General features: G+C 38.5%; 1 protein-coding gene across 1 annotated transcript in view; it reads right to left on the minus strand.

The window, feature by feature from the left end:
* The window catches only part of C13H1orf87 (chromosome 13 C1orf87 homolog), a 64,826-nt gene extending 38,432 nt beyond the window's left edge, over positions 1-26,394 (minus strand). Inside the window, exons 1-4 of the mRNA XM_075946260.1 lie at positions 26,268-26,394; positions 13,239-13,464; positions 4,281-4,421; positions 3,409-3,672 (exon numbers count right to left, since the gene is read on the minus strand). Coding sequence (XP_075802375.1) covers positions 3,409-3,672; positions 4,281-4,421; positions 13,239-13,464; positions 26,268-26,374 — 738 coding nt within the window. The 5' untranslated portion in view covers positions 26,375-26,394. The remainder of the gene's footprint in view (positions 1-3,408; positions 3,673-4,280; positions 4,422-13,238; positions 13,465-26,267) is intronic.
* Positions 26,395-26,795: the final 401 nt, after the last annotated feature.

Genomic DNA, 26,795 nt, shown 5'->3' on the forward strand with positions numbered 1-26,795 from the left:
GATTTAAGGTCTGCTGAACAGAAAGGAAATCATGCCTAGTACAAGAAATCTAGGTACTCAAGACTAGTGAGATTATGGATCTTAGAGCTGTAGAGCTATCAGTTAATAGGCCAGAATAATTCCTAAATGTATTATAAACCATACCCTATAACCACAGATAAATTTAGCTTTCCTTCCATATCAAAGAAAATTCTCTTGGCAATAAATGGAGAGCATCAGAAGAAACTGCTATACCATAATGCAGAGATTAGCTGATAATGGAGATGCCAGTCCCCATGGATATATCTACAACACAACTCATATAAGGCTCAGGGAACATCACTGAAGAGAGGGCAGAAAGATTTTAAGAGTGAGAGAATTATAAAGTCTGCTGTGAGATTGTTGTCTCCTAGAAATGACAGGAAAATTTCATTCATAAGTATTAAATAATATGGCTGTTTAAATAATACCTGGTCAATGACAATACCAATAGACATGTTAACACAGAATAGGGGAATCTCACAGGATCCCACTGCTAGACAAAGAGCTACAGGCTGTTAGTGACTGTTAAGAGAGGAAGAATTACCCTCTCCTAGCAATGAGATGTCTAATTGGTTATCCAATGCAAAGTGGTCAACTCTGAAATTAACCATATAGACACAAGCAACAAAATCTGGTTCAGAAGTTGTATTTATGCATATTTATATATGCAATAATAATCATAATAAAAGAAAAAGGCAATCAGTTTGAGTGGAGAATGGAGGGGAGTAATAATAGAAAGAAGTGATGTAACTATATTTTTATTTAAAAAATAAATAAGGGGTTGAAGAGATGACTCAGTGACTAATAGGGTTTGTTACTCTTACAGAAGACTTGAATTTGGTTCCCAGTAACCACATGCTGGTTCACAGCCATCTGGAACTCCAATTTTATGGCATCGGATGCTTTCTTCTGACCTCTATGGCCACCAGGCATACCATACATACATGCATTCAGGCAAAATATGTACTCACATAAAATAAATAAATAAATCTAAAAAGAAATAATTAAGTAAATAACACATTTATCTCATTAGTATAGAAGCTTGCTTTCATCTTTTATAAATATTGAATTTTATGTATGCCAAAAAATTATTTTTGAAAGCTCTTTGTGATCCATAACCAGTAAATGTTTGATTTGTATACCTATTTTATTTCTCTGTATATCTGAGGTAACAAAAACATTTCTTTGGCAAAAAATTGTCAGGGGTGATGAAGTTTTCAGAGCCAGGGGCGAGCTTTGCAGCTAGTTCTGGCTAAGGTACTATGAAAAGAAATAAAGAAAACCATATTTGGTTTAATAATTAAGCTTCTAGCATGAGATCCTTGGAAGTCTCACTTTTGCCCTTTGGGATCACAAGCGAAAGTATTCCTAAGTAACTGTTTCATCAGGATGGGTCCAGCAGCTCAAACAGTATTAGTGCCTACTATTGTAATGGGCATTTAAAAACTAACAACTATCAGGACTTGGCAATGTACTCCCATTGATACAGTGCCTAATGAAACATAGTTCCTGCATCAAATAAAACTGGGCATGGTGGCAAATGCTTATAAGGGCATAGCTCTTATAAGGTGGGGGTAGGAGGATCGTAAACTCAGGGGCATTTTCAGCTATATGGTGCCTTCAGATGCCAGCCTGGGTTGCATCAGACAATGTTTAAAAAAATCAACCAATAACCTTTGTTGTTTTAAACCACTGAGGACTTGGGGTTGTTATTGCTGAATAACAGTGTTTAGCCTCTTTTCCCCTCTCACATTGCAGGAATGGTTATTGTATATAATATGTGCTTATAAGTTTACATGCATTCGTATATTCTAGGGACAATAATTTATTGAGCTAGGTGATAAAAAGTCAAGATTGCTTTCCAATATAGTAAGGGATTGAAGGATGGTCACTGTTTTCCACTCCTAAGACAGAGACCACCCAGAAACTGTGAATATTAGAACCTCCAGAGAAAAGAGGAACAGTTATGGAGAGAGTTGGGGAAAGTCTCATATGAGGTAGGTCTTAAGCCATAAAGTTGTATTAAACTCAATTTCCATGTGGTTTGTGTCATGTATTATCAGCATACAGCTAAATAATTCTCATAAGGATAGAAAAAAATTCAATTACAACAGCTGAGAGGAAAGAAATTTATTTTAGCATCTAAGCACTAGATAAAACATCAGTGCTTTTCATTTGTCATATCATTAAATCATGATATGATACCAGTGAGACCTGATTTTTTTTTTAGACAAGATCACTGAGGTACCAAGGACATTGAGTAGAACAGTCACGTGTCACAGAGTTGCAGCTGCTGGCATTTGGGTCAGTGATGGAGGAAGGGCATTGGTTAAAAAATAAACTGCTTGGCCCTCATAGGTTAGAACATAGGTGGGTGGAGTAAACAGAACCAAATGCTGGGAGGAAGAGGAAGTGAGCTCAGATTCAATAGCTCTGCTCTCTGGAGCAGACACAATGAAGCTCTGACCCAGGATGGACGTAGGCTAGAATCTTCCCTATAAGCGCACCTTCGGGTGCTACACACACTATTAGAAATGGGCTAGTCCAGGTGCAAGAGTTAGCCGAGAAGAGTCTAGATATAATGGGTCAAGCAGTGTTTAAAAGAATACAATTTGTGTGTTGTTATTTCAGGTAAAGCTAGCCAGTGGTGGGAGCTGGGTGGTGGAACGCAGCCCACAGCTCCTTCAACAGGTCAGCACCCTGAGCTTCCTTTTTGAGGTCTAGTCTGTCTAAGACCCTGTGGTCAATGATACTTACTCAAGGTTTTCTCATTGCTATCATTTCCATTTCAAGATATTTTACTGTAACTCTGTGATTTATCTATATTCCAACCATATTACAATCATACACAAGTGAGTTTGTGCTCAGTGCCCAAATATAGGCCATATCCAAAGCCACTATGGTGAACTCATGTCTCAACTCCATTTCTGCCATTTATTCCTTGGACTCCAGTTTCCAAAATGGTAGTGATAAATTATATTTCAAATTATATTTCACTTCTGACCTCTAAGAGACTGTTAACGATACAAGAGAAGTCTTAGTCAAGCCCTCTGCTTTTACCTTGAGGCTTGCAGACCAAGTCAGCTCACCATTGGACCCATCATCTTGAATCAGTACAGGCTTCATATGTTTAGAACAGATGGTGAAAGTTGAAACAAGAACTCTTTAAAGAGAAATTGAACATAACTGAGATCTCTAATTTTATTTCCTATTCTGGTGTTTTCTGATGAAGACTCCCATTCATGAATATGAATAAGTTTAAAAGTCCATATAAAAGACTATGTTCAAAGATGAAAATGGCTTCTTATTTTATTACCCTGTTGGGTTAAAGGCAGAGATATAAAAACAAAACACACACACACTACTCAGATCACATGATAGCCATACCATTTCAGGAGAATCCCTTCTAGAAAATCTTTGGCAGAGTAGCTTGACTGTTGGTAACTGTAGAGGGACTTCAAGCCTTAGGAAGAGGCGACTCAGCTGCGACTGGAGGAGAAACCCTGAAGAGATGGGATCCAGAGTCTTCAACTCTTTCAGAAGTTTGTCCCACAGACTGGAGCTCAATGGGTATGACTTGAGTTCTTTTCTGACCAAAGTGAGGAGAAAAGCATCTTCTCTTGTCATAATACTCGGCCTTTGAACAATTTCCTAACACAACAAAGAGCAGAAATGTGAGCAGAGCTCTGAGACAAGACCAGTAAAAGCCTAAGGAGGAAGCAGAAATCACTGGGGTAGGTGTCACAGATCGTCCTTGTAGGGCTGGTCTAGGACGAGACAAGATGATACTTTCATTAGTTTATGGGGCCCCAGATCTGTTCCTTAGGAAGGAAGAAAACAACCCTTCTGAGAATACATGCACAGCCTTTTGAACACCTATCACTGTCTTGCACAATGAACACAAAAACATTTCATCTTGAATAAAAATTTCAAACAATACATTTTAAAGACTTGTAAGATTGACAAGCTTAGTGCTAAGAGTATAACAAAAGATGAAAGCTGAATCCAGATTGAGTTAACAGGACTGCAGAAGCCCTTGTGGGTAATTTGGAGCAAAGGAAGTTGAGGTCTATGGGTTTGCCTGTCAAGTCCCCAAGGAAGATTCCTTCCTATAAATCTGCTGAGCATGGGGATTATGACACCTGCCAGTCCATACTCAGACTTTCTAATTAATATTTCTAATGAAAATACGCAACCAATGAGTAATGCTCATCATCTACACAGCTGTATAAAACAAGCCAATAATTTAGTATACACACCTCAGGCTGGCCAATTCTCTCCTTGTTCATATGTTCCAAAGAGCAGTCTCTAGGTTTTCTGCTGGGGAGATAGTGCATATAGGATAGAGACTGGTCTCCAGTTGGTACAGAGCTGCAGTAGACGTTTGCCTCATGGGAAGTCTTAAAGAAACAAAGACAAATATGAACAAAGAGCAGAAAAGCAGAGAAGAAAAAAAAAAAACCAAGAGGGGGAACAGGAGTGAGCCAAGCAGCGACTTTCAGCAAATTGCGGTTCTAAAGGGACTTCAGTCCACGCAAATATTGAGGTCCTGAATTTCCAGTGAAGAAGGCACGTGCTACACCAATGTCATCAGTAGACAATGAATACATGTTGAACAAAAATGTTAACAATATACTACTGTCTTATCTGGGAAAGAAAGGTGTCTTTGACAGACACACACAGAAATTAGGTAGAGCATGAGGTGTTTATAGGCAAATGTATGCTTTTTCTCAGAAATATAAGTCTTTGTAGGATGTTTTAATTAGAATGTTTATAAAGGGTGGCAAAGGTAATTATGAACATTGCCCAGAATGAAAGAAACTAAAAATGTTACTCTCTAAAGGTATTATTAAAGTTTATAACAAAATAATAATGGATTTAGGGTCAAGGTTAAAACATCATCTCCTTGTGCCATAGAATATGATGAATTATTGATTCTTTATAATATAATATATGTTCCATAAACTATTTAGCTGCTGCCTTTATGTCACTTTCATACTTTTAATTATTGACAAGCTAGTACCAGAATTCAGATACACAGGAACAATCCTTTCATCCAAATTTGGGGAAAATTCTTCAAGCTAACCAGCAAGTTGTTTGTGCTGTCCTGCATCAATGATCCTGAGAAACTTCACGAACTTTGGCCTTTGTTTTCCCTTTAGTCTCCTTCATCCCCTTGAGTGAAGTTGGTATTTACCAACATGGCCTAAATCAGTCAGTGTAGCAACCTTTCCTTTGTGGGACCACCAGCTGCCCAATAACTACATGGAGATTTAAGACTAATTGTGAGAGCTTGGCCTTTAGCTTAGGATTTTCCCCAACTAGGTCTTATACTCTTAAAAATTCTGATTTTATTAATATACATTTTGTCATGTGGCTTGGTTATCTCTTCTCTGTACAATATGTCTGACTTCTTCCACATCTTGCTGGTCTAATCTGTGCACCTAGGTTCCTTCTCCTCTGCCTCTCTCTCCCTGAAAATCTTGCTTAGCCTCTACTGCCTAACTACTGACCATTCAGTTCTTTATTAAACCAATCAGAAGGTGCCTTGGCAAAAATACATCTTCACAGTGTATGAAAAGATTATCCCATAACATTTCTCCCTTTTGTCTAAACAAAAAGAAAGGTTTTAACTCCAACACAATAAAAACTATATAAAATAAGAACAATTGTCTATTAAGAATAATTTTCATAGTGTCTAGTCCATTTGTATTTGGAAAATTCAGGGAAAATAATTTATTACTTATCATATCTTGAAGAATTTACAGTTTTATACCTAAACCACTTTTTATCATAAGTTGTGTTACCAACATAAAATATCTTTTTAGACCTTAAAACATTTAAAAGTTTCCTTAGTCTCTGTCAGGCACTGTGATAAGCCCTAAAATGAACAGAGCAGAATCAGTTGTTTCTCTCATAACTTTCAAAGAGAGAGATGCACAGTAAAGAACCACACCAGTAATACAATAGAGGGTAGAAAAAGTCCTATTAGGAAAGCTCATAGATCCACCTAACAAGAACTTAGGAGACCAGGTCAACAGGCAATGGCACCTAAGTCTACTCTTGAAAAAGAAATTAGATTTTATAGGCTAACAACTGGCTAGGAATGGGAAGGGCAGCAGAAAGATGACAGAAAAATGGAAGTGAATATAGAAAATGCTAACAGAATACACAGTGTACCAGCAAGAGGGAGAGACCTTTTCACAGTCTAATTTAACTTTTGGAACAAGCAAAAGATAAAGCTGCAGAGGGAGACCAAAGGGAGGTCATGAATTTCCTTTAGGACTTGCTAAATTCTGTGCTTTGTCCAAGGGCAATCACAAAATCCTGCTTTTAGATGGCAAAACAGTCTGCAATAATTTCAGTCAATGCTAGTTTTGTTACATTTGCCTGTAAGAATTATTAAAAATTAAGCTTAAGAATTTCACACACACTTAAGTTTTCTTGGGGTTATTAGAAATGTTGGAAGTCAAACAAATCTTAAATATTGCTCTAGATGTGTCTAATTGCATTCTTATGGATGTTCAATTTTTAAAGTTCTATTTATTGCATGATGATATCTTTTATCAGTGTGCATTTTTGACATCTGTGTCAGACATCAAATGGCTGTATTTATGTGCACTTATGTTTGTCTTTTATTTTGCTCACTTGTTCACCTATCTTTTTTCTATGTTACTACCCTGCTGTTTTTATTCCTACAGCTTTTAATATATCCTGAAATCTGGACTTCTGGTACCTTCAGAATTGCTCTTTTAACTTAAAATTGCTTTGACTCTTCTGGGTATTTTGTAGCTCTAGATGCATTTTGGGATGATTTTTCTATTTCTGTGAAGAATGTTGTGGGAATATTGACTGAAAGTGCATTGATATTATAAATTTCTATGATAGAATGATCATTCTTATAACATCAATTCTACCAACACATCTCATGGTGGGCATTTCTATTTCTGAGTGGCTTCTTCAATCTCATTCTTCAAAGATTTAAAGTTCATTAAATCTCTTTGGTGGTATTTTGTAGCACTCTCCTTGGTTAGGGCTATTCTTAATATTTTGAGACTATTGTGAATGAGAGTGTATAATTAGGAATGAGATCATGAACTTGAGAGGGTGGAGACTTGGAGAAAGATGGAAGGAGAGTGAGATTGGGTCAGAATGAAGTATATCATGTATGAAGTTCCCAAAATATAAATTATTTTTTAAAATGAACAGCAAAAGAAAATTACAAAAGGATAAGAGAATTTTGTTTATGAGGTAAAATTTTATTTTAGTAAAAGAAAATAGAGAGAATTGGGTGAAGAAGTTTGAGTTTTGTATCAGAGAGATAGAGATTACCAATGAATTTTAAATGTTCGGAGGAGAAGCTAAAGCTGATAGGTTTTGAAGTTCTTCCTAAAAGTTGTGGCAAGCACACACACACACACACACACACACACACACACACACACACACACACTATTTTATTAATATTCATCTCATATATATAAACATTTTTTTGAGATTATACTTTTATTTTTTGAGATTATAATGTAACTATATCATTTGTCCTTTCCCTTTTCTCCTTCCAAGCCCACTCATGTATCTCTCCTTGCTCTTTCAAACACAGGGCCTCTTTTTAAAAGTTATTTGATGTTATCTGTGCATAAATGTGTATGTGTGTGTATATATATACACATATGTATAGTTTTAAGAATATATATATATTCTTTCTATATATTAAACATCATAATATTATAATAAAAAATACATAGCACAATAAATGAAATCCCAATAAAGCCAAAATATAAGAGAAAAAAAAGCCTGAAACAAGTTTCTACTTTGGAGACAGTCCAGCCAATTCCAACTGGGATCAATTAAGTTTGTGTTAGTTCCCACCTAGAGATGTGAGTGCACATGGTGATTGTCATAAACCACCCACACATTAGGTCTTACACAACAACATTTCTTGTCATAACTGGCCAGTACAAAGGAGGAGTTTGCAACCAAAAACATCCAGTGGTGTGAAGATCTTTAAAATCTGTATAAGACAGAATGGGTCTCTAACTATATTCTTAACAGAAGAAAGGAAGGAAAGAGACACTGGAAAGGAATAATGTAAGGATCTCAGGGACTGGACATCAGATTATGGAGTGAGAAGACAAAAGTATGTCTAGATTCTTGCCGGTGCAACTGAAGGAGTGCAGCAGAGCCCATTTGAAATCAGGTCAGAGGAATCTGCTTTGAACATGAAGGACTGAGCTACAAATACACATGGAAGTTGGACATCCCCTTCTATCTGTCTATTCACCTCTACAATGAAGACAAAACTATAGAGTTCTACTGTATAACTAAATGCCAAGTTTCCAACGGGGCTTTGAAGAGCACTGTTACAAACTGGCTGTGATAGCTATTAAAATGAAAGCGCTCACACTTTTATTTTCATACTGCCAGATGCTATGAGCACTCTAATTCATATGTTAAAATCATGTTACTGCCTTTGATGTTAGTCACACGTTCTTTAAACAAATTTATAGTAGAGAAATCAGAACTGATGTTTCCGAGAATCTCTCTCTCGCGCGCGCGCGCGCGCACGTGGTGTGTGTGTCTGTGTTTGAAACATTTTCAAAGGTTTATCTGTAGAAAGAAACAGATTAGTTACATAATAATCCAATTCTCAACTTAGAAGACCTTTAAGATCTCTAAGCCTCATTCATGTGTGAGGTTAAGGTTTGTCCTGTTGATTTCTAGATGTCTTACTATTCCTAAGCATATAAAGTGTTATGTTCTTATAGCATGTTAAGCCTTACCTCTTATTAAGGCTATCCTTTGATCATCATCTGCTATTTTCTGTTTGTTTGCCCTCCTTCCTGCAGTATCGGTCTTTATCAGTAACTTCTCTTTTGGAGCAAATTAGTCTGTCCAGATTGTGGGATCCATCCCAGGCTTATTTTTATCTGTGTGTGAGTGATAAAGATCTAGAAGTTGTTTTGATTGGTGTGCTTCTATAACTACAGCAGGATTCCATTTACCACTTAGTCAAGGTGGTAATGAGGGTTTCTGTACCAGGCAACTGTGGTTGCCATCTGGCAAGCCAGCATTACATGCCTGCCTGGCAGACAGAACCAATTAGTCAGTCCCCACACCTCCCAGGAGGCCTTGCTGTATTTGGTAACTGGTGTCCCACACTGAGCCTCTGACAAACCCATTATGAATTCTAAGTGGAGAGAGGAAGTCATTTCCCTTTGGTATCAGAGAACAAGCAAAGAATCCGAATCACGGAAGTCCATGAGCTGAACTGCTGATACAGCAAACTTCTTCCAGGTGGTAGCAATAAATGCATACTCCATGTCAGTAAGGAGCTGAACGCAGGGGATGAACATCAAAATTAGAATTAGCTTGTTGCTACGAGGGCTTTGTTTGTGTTTAAGCAAAGGAGTAGATTCAGTCTGGGGACAACAGGGCCTAGAATCTGAGCTTACGTCATCTGGTTGATACTTCTCAGCATTATGATACTGCCAAGGCAACTGACCTCATCTGTCAGTGCCCTTCTCCATGGCATCCCTGGTGATTTGGGATAGAAATTAGTTAATATATGTAAAGATTTGACACATGGCTTCTAGCTTTAAATGTGAGGAAAGAGCTCTTACAGTTATGGAATAAGACACACTTTCTTCATGCAAATGGAAGAATCCTTGATGTGAAATTAATTGAACAGGAGAGCAAAGAATACATATAAAATGATTCTTACTCTGTGTCAACATATAGAGGGAGAAGAAAAAGAAAGCCGCCAGAACCAGCCTTCATCTTCTACTTCTGTATGTTGCTGGGCAAGGGGAGAACCCTTTTCCAGACCAAGAACTCAGTCATGAGGAAACTCTGTGGAAACACAGTCTACTTGGAAGAGAGGCACCATCACCAGTCTGAGGTGAATTCAGTCTTGAAAAAAGTGCTTTAAAGAGCAAGGGAAGTTTGTTATTCAAGACGTTGAAGGGAAGAAATGGAGACTGTAGAGTTAGATCACCCATTCTTTGTTGGGGTTCAATACCACACTGATTTCCTATCCAGGCCCATAAAGTCCTCCTCACCCTACTGTGGCCTCCTTCTGACCTCTGACAGGAGGCTCCCGTACTACCTGCAGAAAGGTTGCCAGCTTTCACCCAGGGACAATTAGAGTGACAGAAGTGGGGACAGCTCCCCGGACTCTAAAGTCATTGAACTGAAGTTTCCATCAGTAAATCAGGACTGACGTGGATGATTCTCCAAGAAAGCCTTTTACTTTTGATAGCTTACAACTATAACTCTGACACTTCCTTTAAATTAGGTTTTAATTAAGATTATTTTATTATGGGGAAAAGGTATTTGGAAAACATTGTCATTTGCAGTTCTCATCATGGATATTGGATCCTGTGACATACGTATTTGTGCGACAATATCCTTGCACTTTTGTGTGTTTCTGAGGTGGGAAGTCAGGCTCAGAATGGAACCTGATGGTGGCCAGCAGCTGTGGAAAGTCATCAACCACTTTGTTTTTCTTGTCACTTGCGTCACTGTCATTACTGTTATTTCCCCGGGGTGCCAGCTCTACTGGTGCTGGGTTGCTAAGTGTGAATGTTGCAGGAATCTCAGTGATGCTGAGTTGTGGGGGGACCTGGAGCCAGCTGTGGTTGGCCCTTGCCATCCAGAGGGATGTTTGGTTCTTTGGTACATCAGATATGTTCTTTCTATGAAGTGTCACATAAAATCCCTGGGACTCTCGCTACTCTGCTTGTTCTTGGGGCTGAGAACACTCCTTGCATCAATGGGTCAAGAAGCAGGGAAATCTTGGAAACTAGTTATGAGCCTTCTTTTGCCTATGCAGCATTGATTTGAAGGTATATTTTTCTTCCGGAATGGTGTTATTGTAGTTGAAATATAGTCCCAAAACGTATTTTTTAATGTGGCATAAGCAAAGCCATGTGCCCACACTATGGCGGCTGTCTCAATGTATACTCCTAAGATTAAATAATGTGGAACCATTAAAGAAAAATGAAAATAAAAGCCACTGCTTTTCTATTTTAGGTTTTCTTTTCTAATTATTTGTATTATGCTGCTTTCTAGCAATTATGTAGTACTTCATGATTAGGAAAATCAATTAAAATTTACAGAAAATAGAAGACTGAGGGTATAGCTCAATAGTATAGTGTTTGTATCTAGCACGCACAATGCCTGCGTTCCATCGTCAGCACCACATAAACCAGGCATGGTGGTACATGCCTGTAATCTGAGCACTTAAGAAGGAAAGATGGGAGTATAAAGGGTTGAAATTAGTCCTCAGCTACAAGAGAGTTTGAAAACAGCTTGGGATACATTGGAACTTGTATAGAAAGAGAGATGAGGGAGAAGAGAAGGAGCAAGAGGATATAGAGCAGAAGGGAGGATGAGCTGAGGGAGGAGGAGCAGGAACAAGGAGGAATAGGAAGAGCGGGGGGGAGGGAGGCAGAAATGAACCGGGCACATTTCAAAGGTACACTTTTGAGTCGCTTCAACTTTGGGGTCTCAGGTTGTCATCTATTATGGTAATAGAAACAACAGTGGAACCTGCAGCAGGTAATGCAACACAAAAAACACATAAAAGATATTCCTGAAAGTACCTGTTTATAAACCATAGTCTTATTACCAAAGTCATTTTGGGGAGTGACAAAATAAATCAATCAATACTAGAATCAAAATTAGAGGAAAACTCATAGACTTTTAGATGTCCTTACAGTATTGTTTTTAGTGTTGCTAATTCATTCTTCCCTGCCCTACGCAGACCATATAACTTCGAGGCCACATCTCGGGAAAGTCAATGGAATATACTGAATGATGGCAAGATCTGAGTTTCAGCCTCAGTTATACCACTACCTTACTGGCCAAGTTACTTTCATAAATGGACTTTGTTGCTCAGCTGGAACCTTTGGAATGCACTCTGAAATCCAGTGGTGGGCTGACAAGCACTCGAAATGTACAGTCTTTTGTCTGGATCTTATGCACAGAGGATTGGAATCCATAGGCATTCATTTCCTCATATGGAGAAAAACTAGCTAGCATCCAAGTGGTTTTTAAAGGCCTATTAAAATTATAAGCTAAAAATATTTCTGTTTGAGTTTTATGCAGACTTTAATCAGTATTCTACTAAAATATCTGGCTGTCACTTAATGCTTGGCAGCATTGCAAGACGCCCACTCTATGTATCCATTTAATTGAAATTTCAGTAATTTTGGGAAATGGCATTTTGTTATCAATGAATCATTAGTTTCGTCTTGATTTGGATCCAGTTTTCAATTGGTGCTATATTTGGCTTTTAATTTCAAATTACTAATCATTTAGATTTATCCTTCTCAGGACAGCTTTTACGGATTGTTTGGATGGCCACTAACAGAGTCCAGTGATATGTATTTCCATCAAGACAGTTTGGGGATTTTTTTTTTATAATTAAACATGGTTGCATGGGATTTTGAAAATTACTAATCTATTCTTGTAATGTGAAAGCAGACAGACTTTCTTGTTCCAACAGACTGGAACCTTACATGGTGTGCTGGTCACATTCTAGTCAACTTCCCAAACTTTAGAGTCATCCAGGAAGAGGGAACTTCAATAGAGAAGATTCTTCTTTCAGATTGTCCTGTAGGCAAGTCTGTGAGGCATTTTGTTGATTAATGACTGATGTAGGAGTGCCCTGCCCAATTTGAATGGTGCTACCCTTGGTCAGGTGAACCTGGGTTATATAAGAAAGTGGACTGAGGAAGCCACAGAGAGAAAGCCAGTAAGCACCACCCCTCAGCAGTCATTGCTTCAGTTCCAGAAATCCAGATTCTTGCCTTCAGCTCTAGCTCTGACTTCTTTTTCTTCATGATTATTTATAAACTACATGGTAAAGCAAGCCCTTTCCCTCTCCCTAAGTTGCTTTGGATGATGCTGTTTTTCCACAGCAATAAAAAGCAAGCCAAGACACATGGCTGGTGACACTTATTTACTGTATTGATTACCAAGTATCAGTGAGTTTGCCACAGATAAGTTAGGTTGACCAACTCAGTTCGGTATAGACAGATGTAATATATGACATCCCCTTGAGATTTATTTTAAATTGAAAAGTATCATTTATAATTTCTATTCTATAAAAATGTACTAATCTCTACTTGTATATGTTTGTGTGCATTTGTTTTTCTCTGCATCTTCCTAATGAATTGCCAAGAAAAGCTTAGCTCTTTCTTGTTACTCACCCTGCCATCCAGGAATCTGTTCCTGGATGAGAATATTTGGTTGTTCTCTGGCTTCTTACTGCTGCCTGGGTGGTTGCTGTCCTCCTTCTCAGCAGGGTTAGAAGTGATTTTCTGATCAGAAGGGTCAAAGGGTACTGGCAGGTCTCTGCTCACCTGCCTTGAATAATCAGCCTGGGATTTCTGGAGTGTGGTTTGGGGTTCTGCCTTCGATTTTTCATTCTGATTGCTGTGAAGAGAGTTTGCACCTTGTCAGTCATAAGGAACACTCATCATGCACAACACTGGCATGAGAAACAGAAGGTGTTAGTCTGGAAGCGTGAACAGCAGTAGCAGCCCTGTGGGATGTGGTGGTTAGCGTGCCTGTCTATCTAAGCATCACGCACCAGAGAGAAACCATGCTACTCTTCTGAATAATCTGTTTATCTGCTCCAGAACACTTACTATAAGAAATGACAAAACTGAACAGTAACCATTAGCACATTGCTCTCTTATAAACCAAATAGGTGTTTCTAGCCTTTGCACCTGAGAAAGGAAGAAAATCAGAATGTGGTGCCCGGCCCAGGCCTGCTCTTTCTCTCCTCAGTTTTACCCAGAGACTTATTTTTCTCTCAATAATCCTCCAGATCATTTTAATGTTAATTAGAAAAAAAGAATAAAAACTATAGGAGTGATTTAAATATAGCTAATAAACAAAAAGTCAGCCTTGTCTAATAAATAAGGATTTATAAATAAACATAGCAAGATATCACTTAAATGTAGAAAATTTCTTTACAAATAAATTGAGAGCTGGCAAAATGGTTGACCTCTGATAACATAAGTTCAATCCCCATGGCCCAGATGGTAGAAGAAAACTAATTCTCTCAAGTTGTTCCTTGATCTCCATTACAGTAATGCCTAACCGCCCACAGATGCAAATATGTAAATAATTGTAATAACTAAAATGTTAAAAAATAAATTAAAATGTCAATGACTACAGAAACAGATATAGGTCTTAAAGTGGAGTCTTGTAGAGCATCCAAGGTTAAAGAGCTGAAACTTTCTAATACAGAGACACCTTCCAATATATATATATATATATATATTGAAAAATGCAAGACTTTAAAATTTTATTTAGTAATATATGGATATAATGAATACTTCTATTTTATTACTGAATACATGAAACCATTAGATCAGTTGTGAATAATTTTAATTACACAAATGTCCAATTATAAAGGAATAGAAATACCATTTCAACTATAAAAAAATGTATTGTATACAATATGAAAGGACAGTAAGTCTAAAAAGTCTGCCAGAAGTTATCCAGTATCTCTGGGTAAGAAACCTGGGCTGTCGTCAGCTCTATGAAGTCACAGTCTGTCATGCAATGTTGTTTTTATGCTTTCTATGTGAGAAAATATTACTTATCATCAGAAATGATTAATTTCAAGGTAGTTAGACTTGGTGTCAAGAAAGCATTCTATAAACTGTAGTTGTTATTAAAAATGAAGATTTTCTTTAAAATAAGTGTTATGTCTGAGCATGAAACATGTTTTTGTACTTATTCATCTGATCCAAGTTAAGCGATGGTCAGTTCTTTGAATAAATGTATAGATTTTGTAGTTATCTTTTTGTAATGGTGCATGAAATGATAAAGAGTTTGGAGAGAACTCAGATTGGCATCTATGTAAAAGAATGGAGAAGATTTCTAAAAGATGAGTACAAAGAAATTCCTAGGGAGTCAGGGGAAAACCCAGGAGCATAAATTCAGCAGCAAAACAGAGAGCATGTTTCCAGAAACAGGCTCAGACAACATATTCAAATGCCAGTATATTCTGCAAAGTGACTCTAGTTTAGCCATATGGACACTGTCAGGAATCTTAGCAAAGGGTGTAGGGGGAGGTGTTAAATGAGCTAGTGGAAGTGGACACTAGAATTGAGTGGGTGAAGGGAAGACAACAACAAGGAACCATAGACAGAAAGTATAAAGAATGGTGTAGAGAAGTCTACATGAGGGGAGGGTGGCGGCGACAGGCACATATCTGGGCTTTCAGACAACTTATTTCCACTGTTGCATTTAAGATTTTCACACATTGCAATACGAACATGAAGGAGAAGGTGTCACTAGCGAAGAGCAGTGAACCGGATAAAGTATGACGTTGTGACAGAGAGGCCCAGAGCAGAAAGGAAACCAGCGAAGACACAATCAGGGACGTGTGCAGTCAAGGTTTTGTTTGGTGACAAAAGGCTGATAACCCCTAACAGCTTGGGTTTTCCCCTGATAACAAGGCATGTCAGGTCTCACTGGAAAGTATGTAATAGGAGGGCTGAAATAAGGAGAAATGATTTGAATTATCTGGTATGAAGAGTGGAAAAGAGACCTGGTAGCTGGATGGGAAAGGAGGACAGGTAGTCAGCCAGTTAAGTTGGAGAACATGGACTTTGCTAACATCAGGTTGGGAGTATGGATGCTCTCTTCTCCAGGTCCTCTGTATCCCTCACAAAGATGCGGAGAAAGCAGTGGGGTTCACCAAGCATTAGGCCTTTGCCAGATTTGGGAAGCCCAAAGATAATGGTGAAAAGTAGGAGGCTAGAAAGAGAGTGCAGATTTGACAAATAGTTCTTATAGTGAGAAAAAAAAATACATTGCTTTCTTTAGTCATAGTATTTAAATTGTCATTAAAATAATATACTATTAAGTTTGGAATCTTATAGTTTAGAACTGATATAGATTTGATTCTAGAAGTCAGCCTAATGGCTACCTGTTGGAGTTAATATAGAGTACATAGGGAGTGTGTGGGACTTTGGGGATACTGGTATCTTCCCCTTTCTTGAATAGGACATTTGCTACATGACAGTATGATATTTGTGAAAATCCAGTGAATGGCAGGCAAAGGACATGTGCTTTTATGTTGGTGCAGCTATAGTTCTCTGAAATGTCTAGGGAAACTGGTGTAAAACTTACAGATATATCTACCTGACATATGCGTGTCTAATGAGCATTACAAAGAATTAGTACTATTTGTATTCAGAGGAGAGAGGCATAACTATGATCTGGACGAGAAGTAAAATAATTATATTACTGATTGTTTACTTCCATGACGCGACCCTGTAGCTCTTTCCCATATCTTAGTTTATTTGCTCATCAAATCAGTTCCGTAGAAAAGAGATTCTCCTCATTTTCGGATGATGAAATTAAGGTTCAGAGACTTTAAATGACTACACGGATGTTCAATGGTATACTTTGATTTCAATTATCTACTAGAATGCCCAGCTTTACATCCCGCAGGCAATGGAATCATAGAGAGACCATGGATATTTGGGATTGTGTAAGGATCTGAAAATAAAGGAGCGGAGAGCCAAAGCAGGAAGTGCAGACTTTGAAGGCTGTAGAGCAGACATAACACCCCTAGATGAAGGCAAAGAACTTACATCATCTTTGCTTTACACACCTATAAAATCCTTCTCTTGGCAGATTCAAGACAGAAATGCCCAAGAAATTCTGTAATCTATTTGTCTGACTTTTAGAACAACTACACTAGATGTGAAACCAAAAATAACCTGTTAGGTTTATTTCAAGTAAAAACTGTCTTTAAAAAAAAATAACATGGCACTTTAAAACTGAACACGAAGTAGACTCTCCAGCTGAGAAATGACATGTGTCTCTGCTTAGCACAAACAATTCCTCAACACACATTTCTTGTTGTGTTGTTCACAAACTCACAGTTCTTTCTGCTAGGCTGTGCGTTAGCTACCTACTTTTCTGAAAATAGAAGTTTGCTGTTTTTAAAAGAAAGAGGAAAGCACACCGCCAGCAGTATCTTGGAAGGCCAGCAATCAGTCTCCCCATATGCTCTTTTGACCTCAGCTTCCAATTCTTAGGGCACCGTAAAGAGCTCAGTGGTATCCCATACTAGAGCAATGAGGGACAATTACAGTGTTCCTGAGTGATAAGGAAAGGAGGGGAAGCTGTCCAACTGTTCCTGCTCCCACACTGAAGAGTGCTGCAACCTGACCTTTAGGGATACCCACTGCTAAAAGACAGAGTCCTGGGGTTAGAGAGAAACACTGCTTTCATTGAGTTGGAAGGTTCCTGATGGGTCTCCCATGCAGCTCTACCCCACCAGATCACACATTTCATTTGGATTACATACGATCTCAAATAAAGGACCCAGGGGGCTCAGCAAACGGTCACCAGATGCATCTTAAAGGCTACGTTCTTTTCTTCCTGCTTCTGTAACCTTATGACTTGTTCCTTCTTCCAATAGTGAATCTTGGCCTTTTCCTTCTGTTTCTCCTCTGGAACTACCTGGTGCTTCCACCCACCTCATGAGCCTGAAGTCCCAGGTAAGTAACTTTTTAGTAGCCTTCAGTCCAGCCTTGACAGCCAATCAATGCCTCCAATTTCCAACCATGTGCCAACTATCCTCTGGAGTAGGCAGACTGGACAGTAACAGCAGAGGGACTGGTAGTCTAATTATAATCTTAGTAAAATGTTCTTATTTAAAGTCAGGAAATATCATCAGCACAACTAGGGTCTTGGTCATCATCATCTTTTAAGAAAGATATTAAATGTAAAATAGCAACAGGGAAGGCATACACCTGAGATATCTTCAAAGTCCATTCAATAACTGAAGGATATGTCTGTGATAAAGTATGTTGAAAGTGTTATTGTAAAAATCCGTGAGGGTTTTAAACTTTTTCTTTCCTTTCTTAAGCTACGAGAATGCAACAAATGATTCAATTTCCAGAAATCGGGTAAAATTATGTTAATTTTACTCCTGTACTCATGCCCAACTCAAATCCCATCTCTATCACTAGTGATGTCATATGTTGAAATAGGAGCGGCAGGGCTGCGTCCCCAGCACCCCGCTGCCTGCAAGGCTAGCTTTAGCCGAAACAATTACACGGGAACTGTATTCTTTTAAGCACTGCTTGGCCCATTAGCTCTAGCCCTTACTGGCTAATTCTGATATTCCGATCAACCCATTTCTAATAAACTGTAGCACCGGTCTTACTGGGAAGATTCTAGCCTACGTCCATCCTGGGTCGGAGCTTCATTGCATGTGTCTGCCCAGGAGAGGAGAGGATGGCGTCTCTGAGCTCACTTCCTTTTCCTCCCAGCATTCTGTTCTGTTTACTCCACCCATCTATGTTCTAAGCTATGAGCCCAAGCAGTTTGTTTATTACTTAGCCAATGAAATCAACAGATTGATATATGACACTCCCACATCAGTCATAAATGTATATATTACCACACATAAAGTCACACACATTCCTTCATGCTGAACTCATGTTCTATGAAGTAGATATACTGCCATGGTAAAAATAGATGATCAAAGAGATTAAGAAAAATGCACAATGCTGCCTTTTTAGTCAGTATGCATGCCTCAGTTTCACACCTGTAATTTTCAAACTATCAATGATTAAATAGGGCTTTAAATCTCTTGTCCGTAAAATGTTGATGCAAATTCTAGTAAAAAATAACTTAGAGTGACATCTGTTCTATCTTTTAATCTAGTGTTTTTGCAGAACACCAAAGTGATCATTCAGCCTGTGTTTGTACTTTCTCAGACACAGAGATGCTACAATCCCCAAAGTAGCTCAACTCTCTATAACACTGAACTAAATTATGGTATTAATGAAAATAACCAAAGTTCATGTGTTTCAGCCCATTTATACTATAATTTTATAATTTTGGAGAATACAGCAGATTTTTAAAATTAACATGATCACAGAGGATATAAAATTAGTTACTAAACCAATCAGCAATTGTTCTTTGCTGTGATTTACTCTTAAATTGTAAATGGTGCTATCGCTATCTCAATGTCCCAGCTCTCCTGAAATATCTCTTCATTATATATAATTTGGTAGTAATAGATACGCTTGCATCATGGGCCTTGTCTTCTGTTTGTCATTTGGGTATATATAATTAACTCCTTATTCTGATGGTTATATGGAGGTATACAGACATTTAAAGGCTTAACGAGGGAGTACTTATAAAAGACACACATATTCTTTCTCCAAGCCTTGTCAACTCTGAATATTTTCATTTTTAAAAATGCTTTTAATTTGATTTGTGAAAATAATATCTGTTTGCTATATGAATTTCTTGTAATACATTGCAGGCTGAATTTTTCAGATCATTTGGTTGTTCATTTCTTCTTTTGTGAATTGCCTGTCTGGTCTGTTGTTAAGCTTTGGAGCTGGACTGCTCATATTTTCCTTATGAGCTTGAAGGAGCCCTGTGTGTTAAGAGGCTTATTTTGTGAAGGGTTGGGACCACAGGCATCTCAAATAGTGCTTGGTATTTGGTTTGAAGTGTTCTTGCCTGCTTCCTTCTTTTCTTTCTTCTATTTTTGAAAAATGTAATTTTAAATGATAAAATGAAAACTTTTACCATATACGCTCAATGTCTGGGATCAGGAGGTAAACATTTTCCTCGATGTTCTACAGGATGCCATTAACTGAAGCTTTATGCCTGTGCCTTATACTCTGTGCAGCGTTCACAACAGCAGTAGCTTATGTATCTTTGCACTTCTCATAATAACTCAAATAAAAACAAAACCAAACACAAGGAATCAACAAAACCATGGTGAGAGTTCATACTGGCCACTTGGCAGGATCTAGAAATGCCTAGGAGCCAGCTGCTGAGTATGCCTATGAGAGTTTCAAGATTAGATGGGCTGAGAAGGGACCCACTATTACCGCCTGGACTGGAGTTATGGGATGAGAAAGGAGAAAGCAAGCTAAGTGCCAGCACTCACTGCTGTGTGCACCGACTGTGGATGCAGTGTGAGAAGCTGCCCATTGTTGCTACTGCAAACCTTCCACCAGAGCCAAAGTCAACCCTTCTACCGGTGTCAATGACAACCCTTCATTCTATTAGTTGTTTTTTGTTGTTTCATGTGTTTTGTCATAGCAAGCAGAAGTTAACTGATATAACCTCTGCAGGAGAGAAAGAAGTAGCTCACGGGAGTATAAAAGGCACAAGAAAGAATGACTTTAGCGTATTCATCAATTGAACGTGTGAGAATGGACATGACAGTGTTTGCTCTGGTGTTCAGTTGTTTTTAAAGATCTGTTTACTTTAAGTCTGGGTGTATGAATGTTTCACATGCATGTACATATGTGTACCACCTGTGTGCTTGCTGCCTTTGGAGGTCAGCAGAGGGTGCCATTCCCTGGAGTTACAGACAGTTGTGAACTGTCGCATGGGGACCTGTCTCCTCTGCAGAAACAGCAAGTGCTCATAACGACTAAGCCATCTGCCCAGCCCCCAATTGTACATCTCAGAAGATTAGAGTTATAGTGTGATCTTTATTTTCCTCCATATTCTCCTCCTCTCTTGATGTTTCCCTCTTTCCCGGTACTGGAAATTGACCCCTGAGTGTGGTATATACTACGTAACTTCTCCACCACTGAGTTTTATTCTCAGCCCTCTAATATTTCAACCCATCCATAGATCATTCACTGAGGTCAATAATTTACATAATGAAGTTTATTCAGGGTTTATTGACAAGCTATAATTTCACTTCTCCAAGATTATCATTACAGGGCCCTAAATTGTTTCTCTCTCCCCTGTTACTCCCAGTTTATCCACCACTCGGCCAGCACCATGTTTTGGAAAAGGGTAAACATGATACGCTATCCACTGTTCTCAGTTTTCCAGTGGTCCATCATCCTACATAAAACAGAGTTCACACCATGGGTCACACAGCCCCAGATCCGAGGCTGCTGGCCTTTCTGAATTCAGACATTTTGTTGTTTTCCTGTTGTTGTGCTTTGTGCAGACAGCTTAGTGGTACTATGTGTAAGTTTCTGGGAAGGCCAGTTGACTGATACCTGAACTTTGACCTGTGGAAAGTTACAGCCTCTTCTTCTGAAATAGAGGAAGAAAAAGATGCACATGTCTTTTCACTAAATGAGAATCTAATAGGAGGGTGACTGCTGGAACTCTGGCCAGTCAGTCCCAGCCCTCTTACTACCAGCTAATCTGGGACCCTTCTCATATACGCCACTGCCTGTGTGCTACCACCAAGACTTGGGCAAATGTCCCTGCTCAGAGGCCTCCTGAGAATACTCTTTGTATCTTTGCAGCCCTTTCCTCTTTTTTCTGATTGTACTGTTCTCATCTGAGTAGTCTCTGCTTGATTTGTGTCTCTCGCCACTAGCACTTTATGTGTCCCGCTAAATTCCCAAGGTGCAGTCATCAGTTGATGCTCACTCAGAGCTCTGGAAAGGATGGTGATGGTTCCTCATGCAGCGCATTGATTTCTAAATATGTTGGCACTCCAACAAGTTTGAGAAAAATCATGCAAAATTTATTATTGTGAATGGCTTCTGAGGATTAAACGTGACAATTATGTGCTCTAAGAGATGCCTGTGAGAAAACACCAGAGAAAACATGAACCTATACTACTGAGGTAAACAGTTACAAGTGTTTGCCATCCTTCCCATTAAAACTTTACAGGCTGCTTTTCTGAAGTCTAATACTGCTCTGCTTGTAACCCTATCTACAGACCAAAGGGATTTGTCACCTGCCTTTGGCACTGGAAGAAATTATAGAGGTCAACTTTATGTACTGAAAGAGGTTTCTTAGAATATGCACACTTAACTTTTATTCATTTTCCCTTAATGTTCCATTCCTGCCATATTTTACTTACTATAGCTCTGCCATAAAGGCCTTTTGTAACACTCTCTGCATCCTTCATCTTTACCATGATGGGTTTCCTTATATCTAGAATCTAGCACAGTCCTCCACTGAGTACAGAGTACAGAGGGCATCGACATCTCTCTGGGTGTCTTAGTGCATGCTCACCACAAACACAGGCTAACACCTAAGCATTTAGCCCTTCTAATTATGACTGTGAACTCCCACCAAGGGTAGACTTTGCATGTACCATTTTGGTAAGGTCGTTAGCATATTTTCCTGCCAAATTCATGTCCTCAGGAATTTGCCACTTGCTTCTTTACTCCAATGAGTACCTGTGTGTTTTCCTTGATTGTATGTTAGAAACTGTCACACACAAAACCTCCCCACTTCAGGAGGTGGAGTCGTTAATCATTCCATCACCTAAGAGCAGCTATTTTGATGTCCACTGTAATTTCAATATGGTCTGTGCCCTCTAAAACTCATGATGGAATTTAATACCCATTGTGAGATACTACGAGGGTGAAAATTTAACCAAGCCATTATTTTTAGAGTGGGAACTCTATGAGATGATTTAGACTAAGTAAAAATCTAGACCAGAACCCTGTGATAGAATCCTGAGATGTAAAAAGGATGAGAAAAAACAGATGAGATAGCCATGCGCACACTCTTTTTTACTGCCTTGCGTGTCTGCACCATTTTAAAACTCTGCCAAGAGGAAGGCCATCTTCAGACACAATCCTCATCCCTGGACCTCCAGAACAATGGGCCCAAGCTAACCTGCTTTTCTCTGATTTGTCTGGTTTGTGGGATTGTGCTGTTAGCAACAGCATATGAATAGCAGTAGTATGCCTTATGTCAGGCCATTGTGAGAAAGACAATTCATCAGAACTAACAATAGCACATCGTTTCATTCCCTTCATGTGGGCTGCACAGTCTCATCAGTAAGGGGATGAACTGCACAATTGAATCTGTTTTTTGTCAGCATGCGCTGATCCTTGGAGATCATCTCCTTATGATTCATTCTCATAATGATATATATTTGGCTGTTTGGCCTTAATTTGTCCAGGGGTTGTTCACAAGCCTCTGAATTTCATTCCCCATTCTTATCTACTTTTTTTTTTTTTTGGAAATTAGATAGAGGCATATTTTCCTTTCAATGGGCTATCAAAGCCTATCCAGGAATCCTGAGTAGTAACATCTGCATGCTATTTGAAAGCTTGGAATCTCAGGCCTGAAATCCTTTAAAGTTACTAAACATTGTCTTTCAAATCTTTATCTTTCTTGGTAACTGCATTGCTCTAATTCATTTACTCAGCTTTCAACATGTATAAGACTTTGTATTTTCTGATAAGAATACAGTTTTACAGATAGGATTTCATAGTTAAATGAGACAGACAGAAGTACAGGAAGTTTCAACACAATATGATTGTTGGGGGTGTTGTGGGTGCTACCAGGTGCAGTGGGTTTGAATTTTGCAAAGACCCTGATGGCCACAGTGTAAAATGGGTATTGTCACACCAGAATGTGTAGGAGTCACTTGGGAATCCATCTAAAATGCAATTCTGACTTAGTACACCTGCAGAGGGAGCTTGGGATCTGTTTAAGTTCCCAAGTGAGAGGGGTGCAGTAGCCCCTGCAGGATACCTTGAGAGCAAGGCTTCCTACAGTCCACTAGGGGAACAAGAAGGTCAGAGGCAAAGCATTGATTCTGAAGGTTTGGATGGAGTCTCAAAAGAAAATGATGATAGTACAAACCACAGGAAATGTGCTGCATTCTTCAAAGGTCTTAGTTTGATCTTCTTTGGGAAAAGTAATTATATTAAGTAGGTCTTGAGTATTTTGTACCTAATAACATCAGTACAGTTTGAATTTATAGGAAAGAGGAGTGGGGACATCTATTAAGTATAGGATAATCTTAATACACCAACTGCGCTCAGTGCCCACAGTTATTTTACTTGTGGCAGAGATGACTGGTTGATATGGGCGAATTGTGTTGCCACTGAGATTACTATGTTTAAGACCCAAGTCTTGTACCTTAGAATATGGCTTCATTTGAAAATCAGTTTATTGCAGATCTAATGAGTGTGTTTGTGGGCAAATAGTGGGCCCATAACCCACTTGACTGACATCCTTGTAAATAGGGAATTAAAAGTGCAGATATGGAAAGCTACACAGTACTGAAAGCCAGATGATAAGCAAGGGTGCACACAGGACACTCAAGTCTTTTCCGGCACCTCTAGAGGGAACTCAGCTGGATGCATACCTAGCTGTTGGACCTCCAGCATCCACTACTTGTGAAAAAATAAATTCTGTGATTTCTTGCACTTTGACAGAGTAATAACTTGGTCTTCAAGTTTGACTTCATATTTCATTCTCAACAGTGTCCTATAGGAAATCTCTGCTAAATGTGCTTCTACTTCTTCTCATTATTTTTTTGTGATTTTTTTTTAAATTCAGATTTTCGTTTTGATGACACCTATTTTTGTTAAGCTTCTTATGCAGATTTTTACTAAGTAGTTCAACTCAAAGTTACACCCTTTTCAGGTTGTGACCTTGTGTTAATACATTTTGGGACTTGGGAGACATAATGGCTGTTGGTCTCCTTTAGTTCAGCAAAAGCAGGCTTTTGACAGCTGTTTATTTTTGAACTACAGAAGATTATTTCAGCAAACCATGTTAATTATCTTGGGGCAATCCAGCAACAACAGAATTAAGTTCACAGAAAACCTACCTCAATATAAAACAATACCACTTTTGTAGTGTTTCAGGGACAAGAACTATGGTTTCTACTTCACAATTTACTTAATGTACCCTTTACTCCTTTATTATTTAAGTTAATCAAGCATTCCTCTTCACTTGCCTTTTAGAAACAAGTTATACTTGACATTTTTAAAAGAAGAGTCTGGATAAAATGAGGTTAATCAACCTAGGAGGAAGAGGAACTAGAAGTGCAGCGATGTTGTCTTCCTGGTAGATGTGTGCTCAGTGCCTAATTCTCTCTGATTTTCTAATAGTAGCAGGAAATTGGTAAAAAGATCTTAAAATGGTCATTTATCTCATCACAATTTTTTATCTATCTAACAGAAATGACCTACTTCTTGTCCATTGAATATAAAAGCAATGGCAAGAATTTCAAAGAAAGGTATTTGGTTTTCATTAAACACTTTGCATCCTTGGAAAGATATGCTTCAATAACAACAGCAGAGCCATTTATTAGGTATCCAAGACATCCTGGACCCTGCGAAATGAGCATATACTTTCCTCAATACACTCAATGACCTACTAGACAAGTGTCATTAATTCCTGCTTTATAGATTTAGAATAGAATGCAAGACCTTGCACCATGCTTTTTCAATGTCAACACAACAGACCAAGGAGTAGAACTAGGATTAAACTTCTGTCTCTCTGCTTTCTAGAGATACCAAAATCATGGACCCCATTTTGACATGCTCACTTCCTAGTCCTTAGTCCTGACAACATTCATGTTGGAATTGCTCTGGTGTGACAGTGCTACTGGAGAAGCAAAAGCATTTGATGTTGCTTATTCATTTTGGCAACACAGGTTCTGTGATCTGCATTTGAAGATTCTGACTCAGTTTCTCTTGAGTTGGACTTTTAGCTGTTCATTTTTAAGTATGCTTTTGGTGATTGTCTTTTGAGTTTAGTGCATATTATTCATGTATCTATATTCAATAATGCAATAGTGGAAAGAACTAAAGAAATCATCTTTGGAGGGAAAGGCAACCAGCTACTGACTTGCCTAAAGACAATAGGTATTATTGGCATTCTTTTCTTTTGCAAACCACTAAAACTCAAGAAGAAAGAGATTGCCATGCTCTTCTGTGCCCAATACCTAGTTAACTTTAGAGGTGTTTGAATGACCCTCCTCAAATGAGGGATCAGTAAGGGAAGGGAAGAAAAGCATGTCGGCAATGCTCTGAAAAGTTTGCTTAGAGAAGGAACAAATGCAGGAAGAATAAGTGAAAACCTTACAGGTTGTGATTCATTATTAATCCCACTCCTGTAATTCACAACAAATTGACTAATAGTCTGACTCCCTGTCTCCCTCCCAACACAAAATTACTGCATGTAGTAGATTACAAACTTGACTAGGAGAAACAGCAATATTCCATTAATATTTATAAGTGTCATAATGCTCATATTTCCCATCTATTTGGAAAATCAGCCCAAGTAATTAAAGAGAATTGGGGAATTACAAAGATGAAGATATCAGAAAAATTGCTCATGGAGTTATCAACACTGTTTTATTTCTACTTTTACATCTTAATGACTTAATTTTGCACAGATGGCACTTTTAAAATTTCTAAGTATTAAAAAAAAGCAATTTCATTATTATCCAAGAAACACAGTCATTTTTCAGAGAGGAAACTTACATCTTTGGCTTTTCCACAAGGTATCGAAAATATTTACTTCCAATGATTTTCACCATGATCTCCGGCATTGGCTCTGATCTATGGCAGATCTTTGAAGCTGAAGACATGGTCTCTCTCCCAATCTTGCCAGATCCTTAGGGGTGAAAAATAAATAGGTCCTTCCTCTTGATTTCCCATCAGATAGTTATGGATTCCTCATCAACAATAACATCAGGACCTACTGGTGTTGTACCTGTGAAGGGCTTATATAGAGTACCACTCCAGTGACCATGTTAAAGATATTTGAAAACATCAGGGGGAACAGAAAGATCATTCAATCCATGATGTTCCCTAAATGCAGAAGTTGAAATTTTGGTGTGAAGGATGCAGCATCGTTGTCCTTTGAGAAGTCAGGATGAAGGCTGGTCTGAGAAACCTTGTTAAAACAACTCTCTTCAAACCTCCCCAGATAATTCAGTTGCTCTATTTAGACCATTCCCTACCTGGTTCTGATGCAAGCAATTTATTCTAAACACTTTCTTGAGACGC

The sequence above is a fragment of the Microtus pennsylvanicus genome, chromosome 13, assembly GCF_037038515.1.
Source record: "Microtus pennsylvanicus isolate mMicPen1 chromosome 13, mMicPen1.hap1, whole genome shotgun sequence".
NCBI lineage: Eukaryota > Metazoa > Chordata > Mammalia > Rodentia > Cricetidae > Microtus > Microtus pennsylvanicus.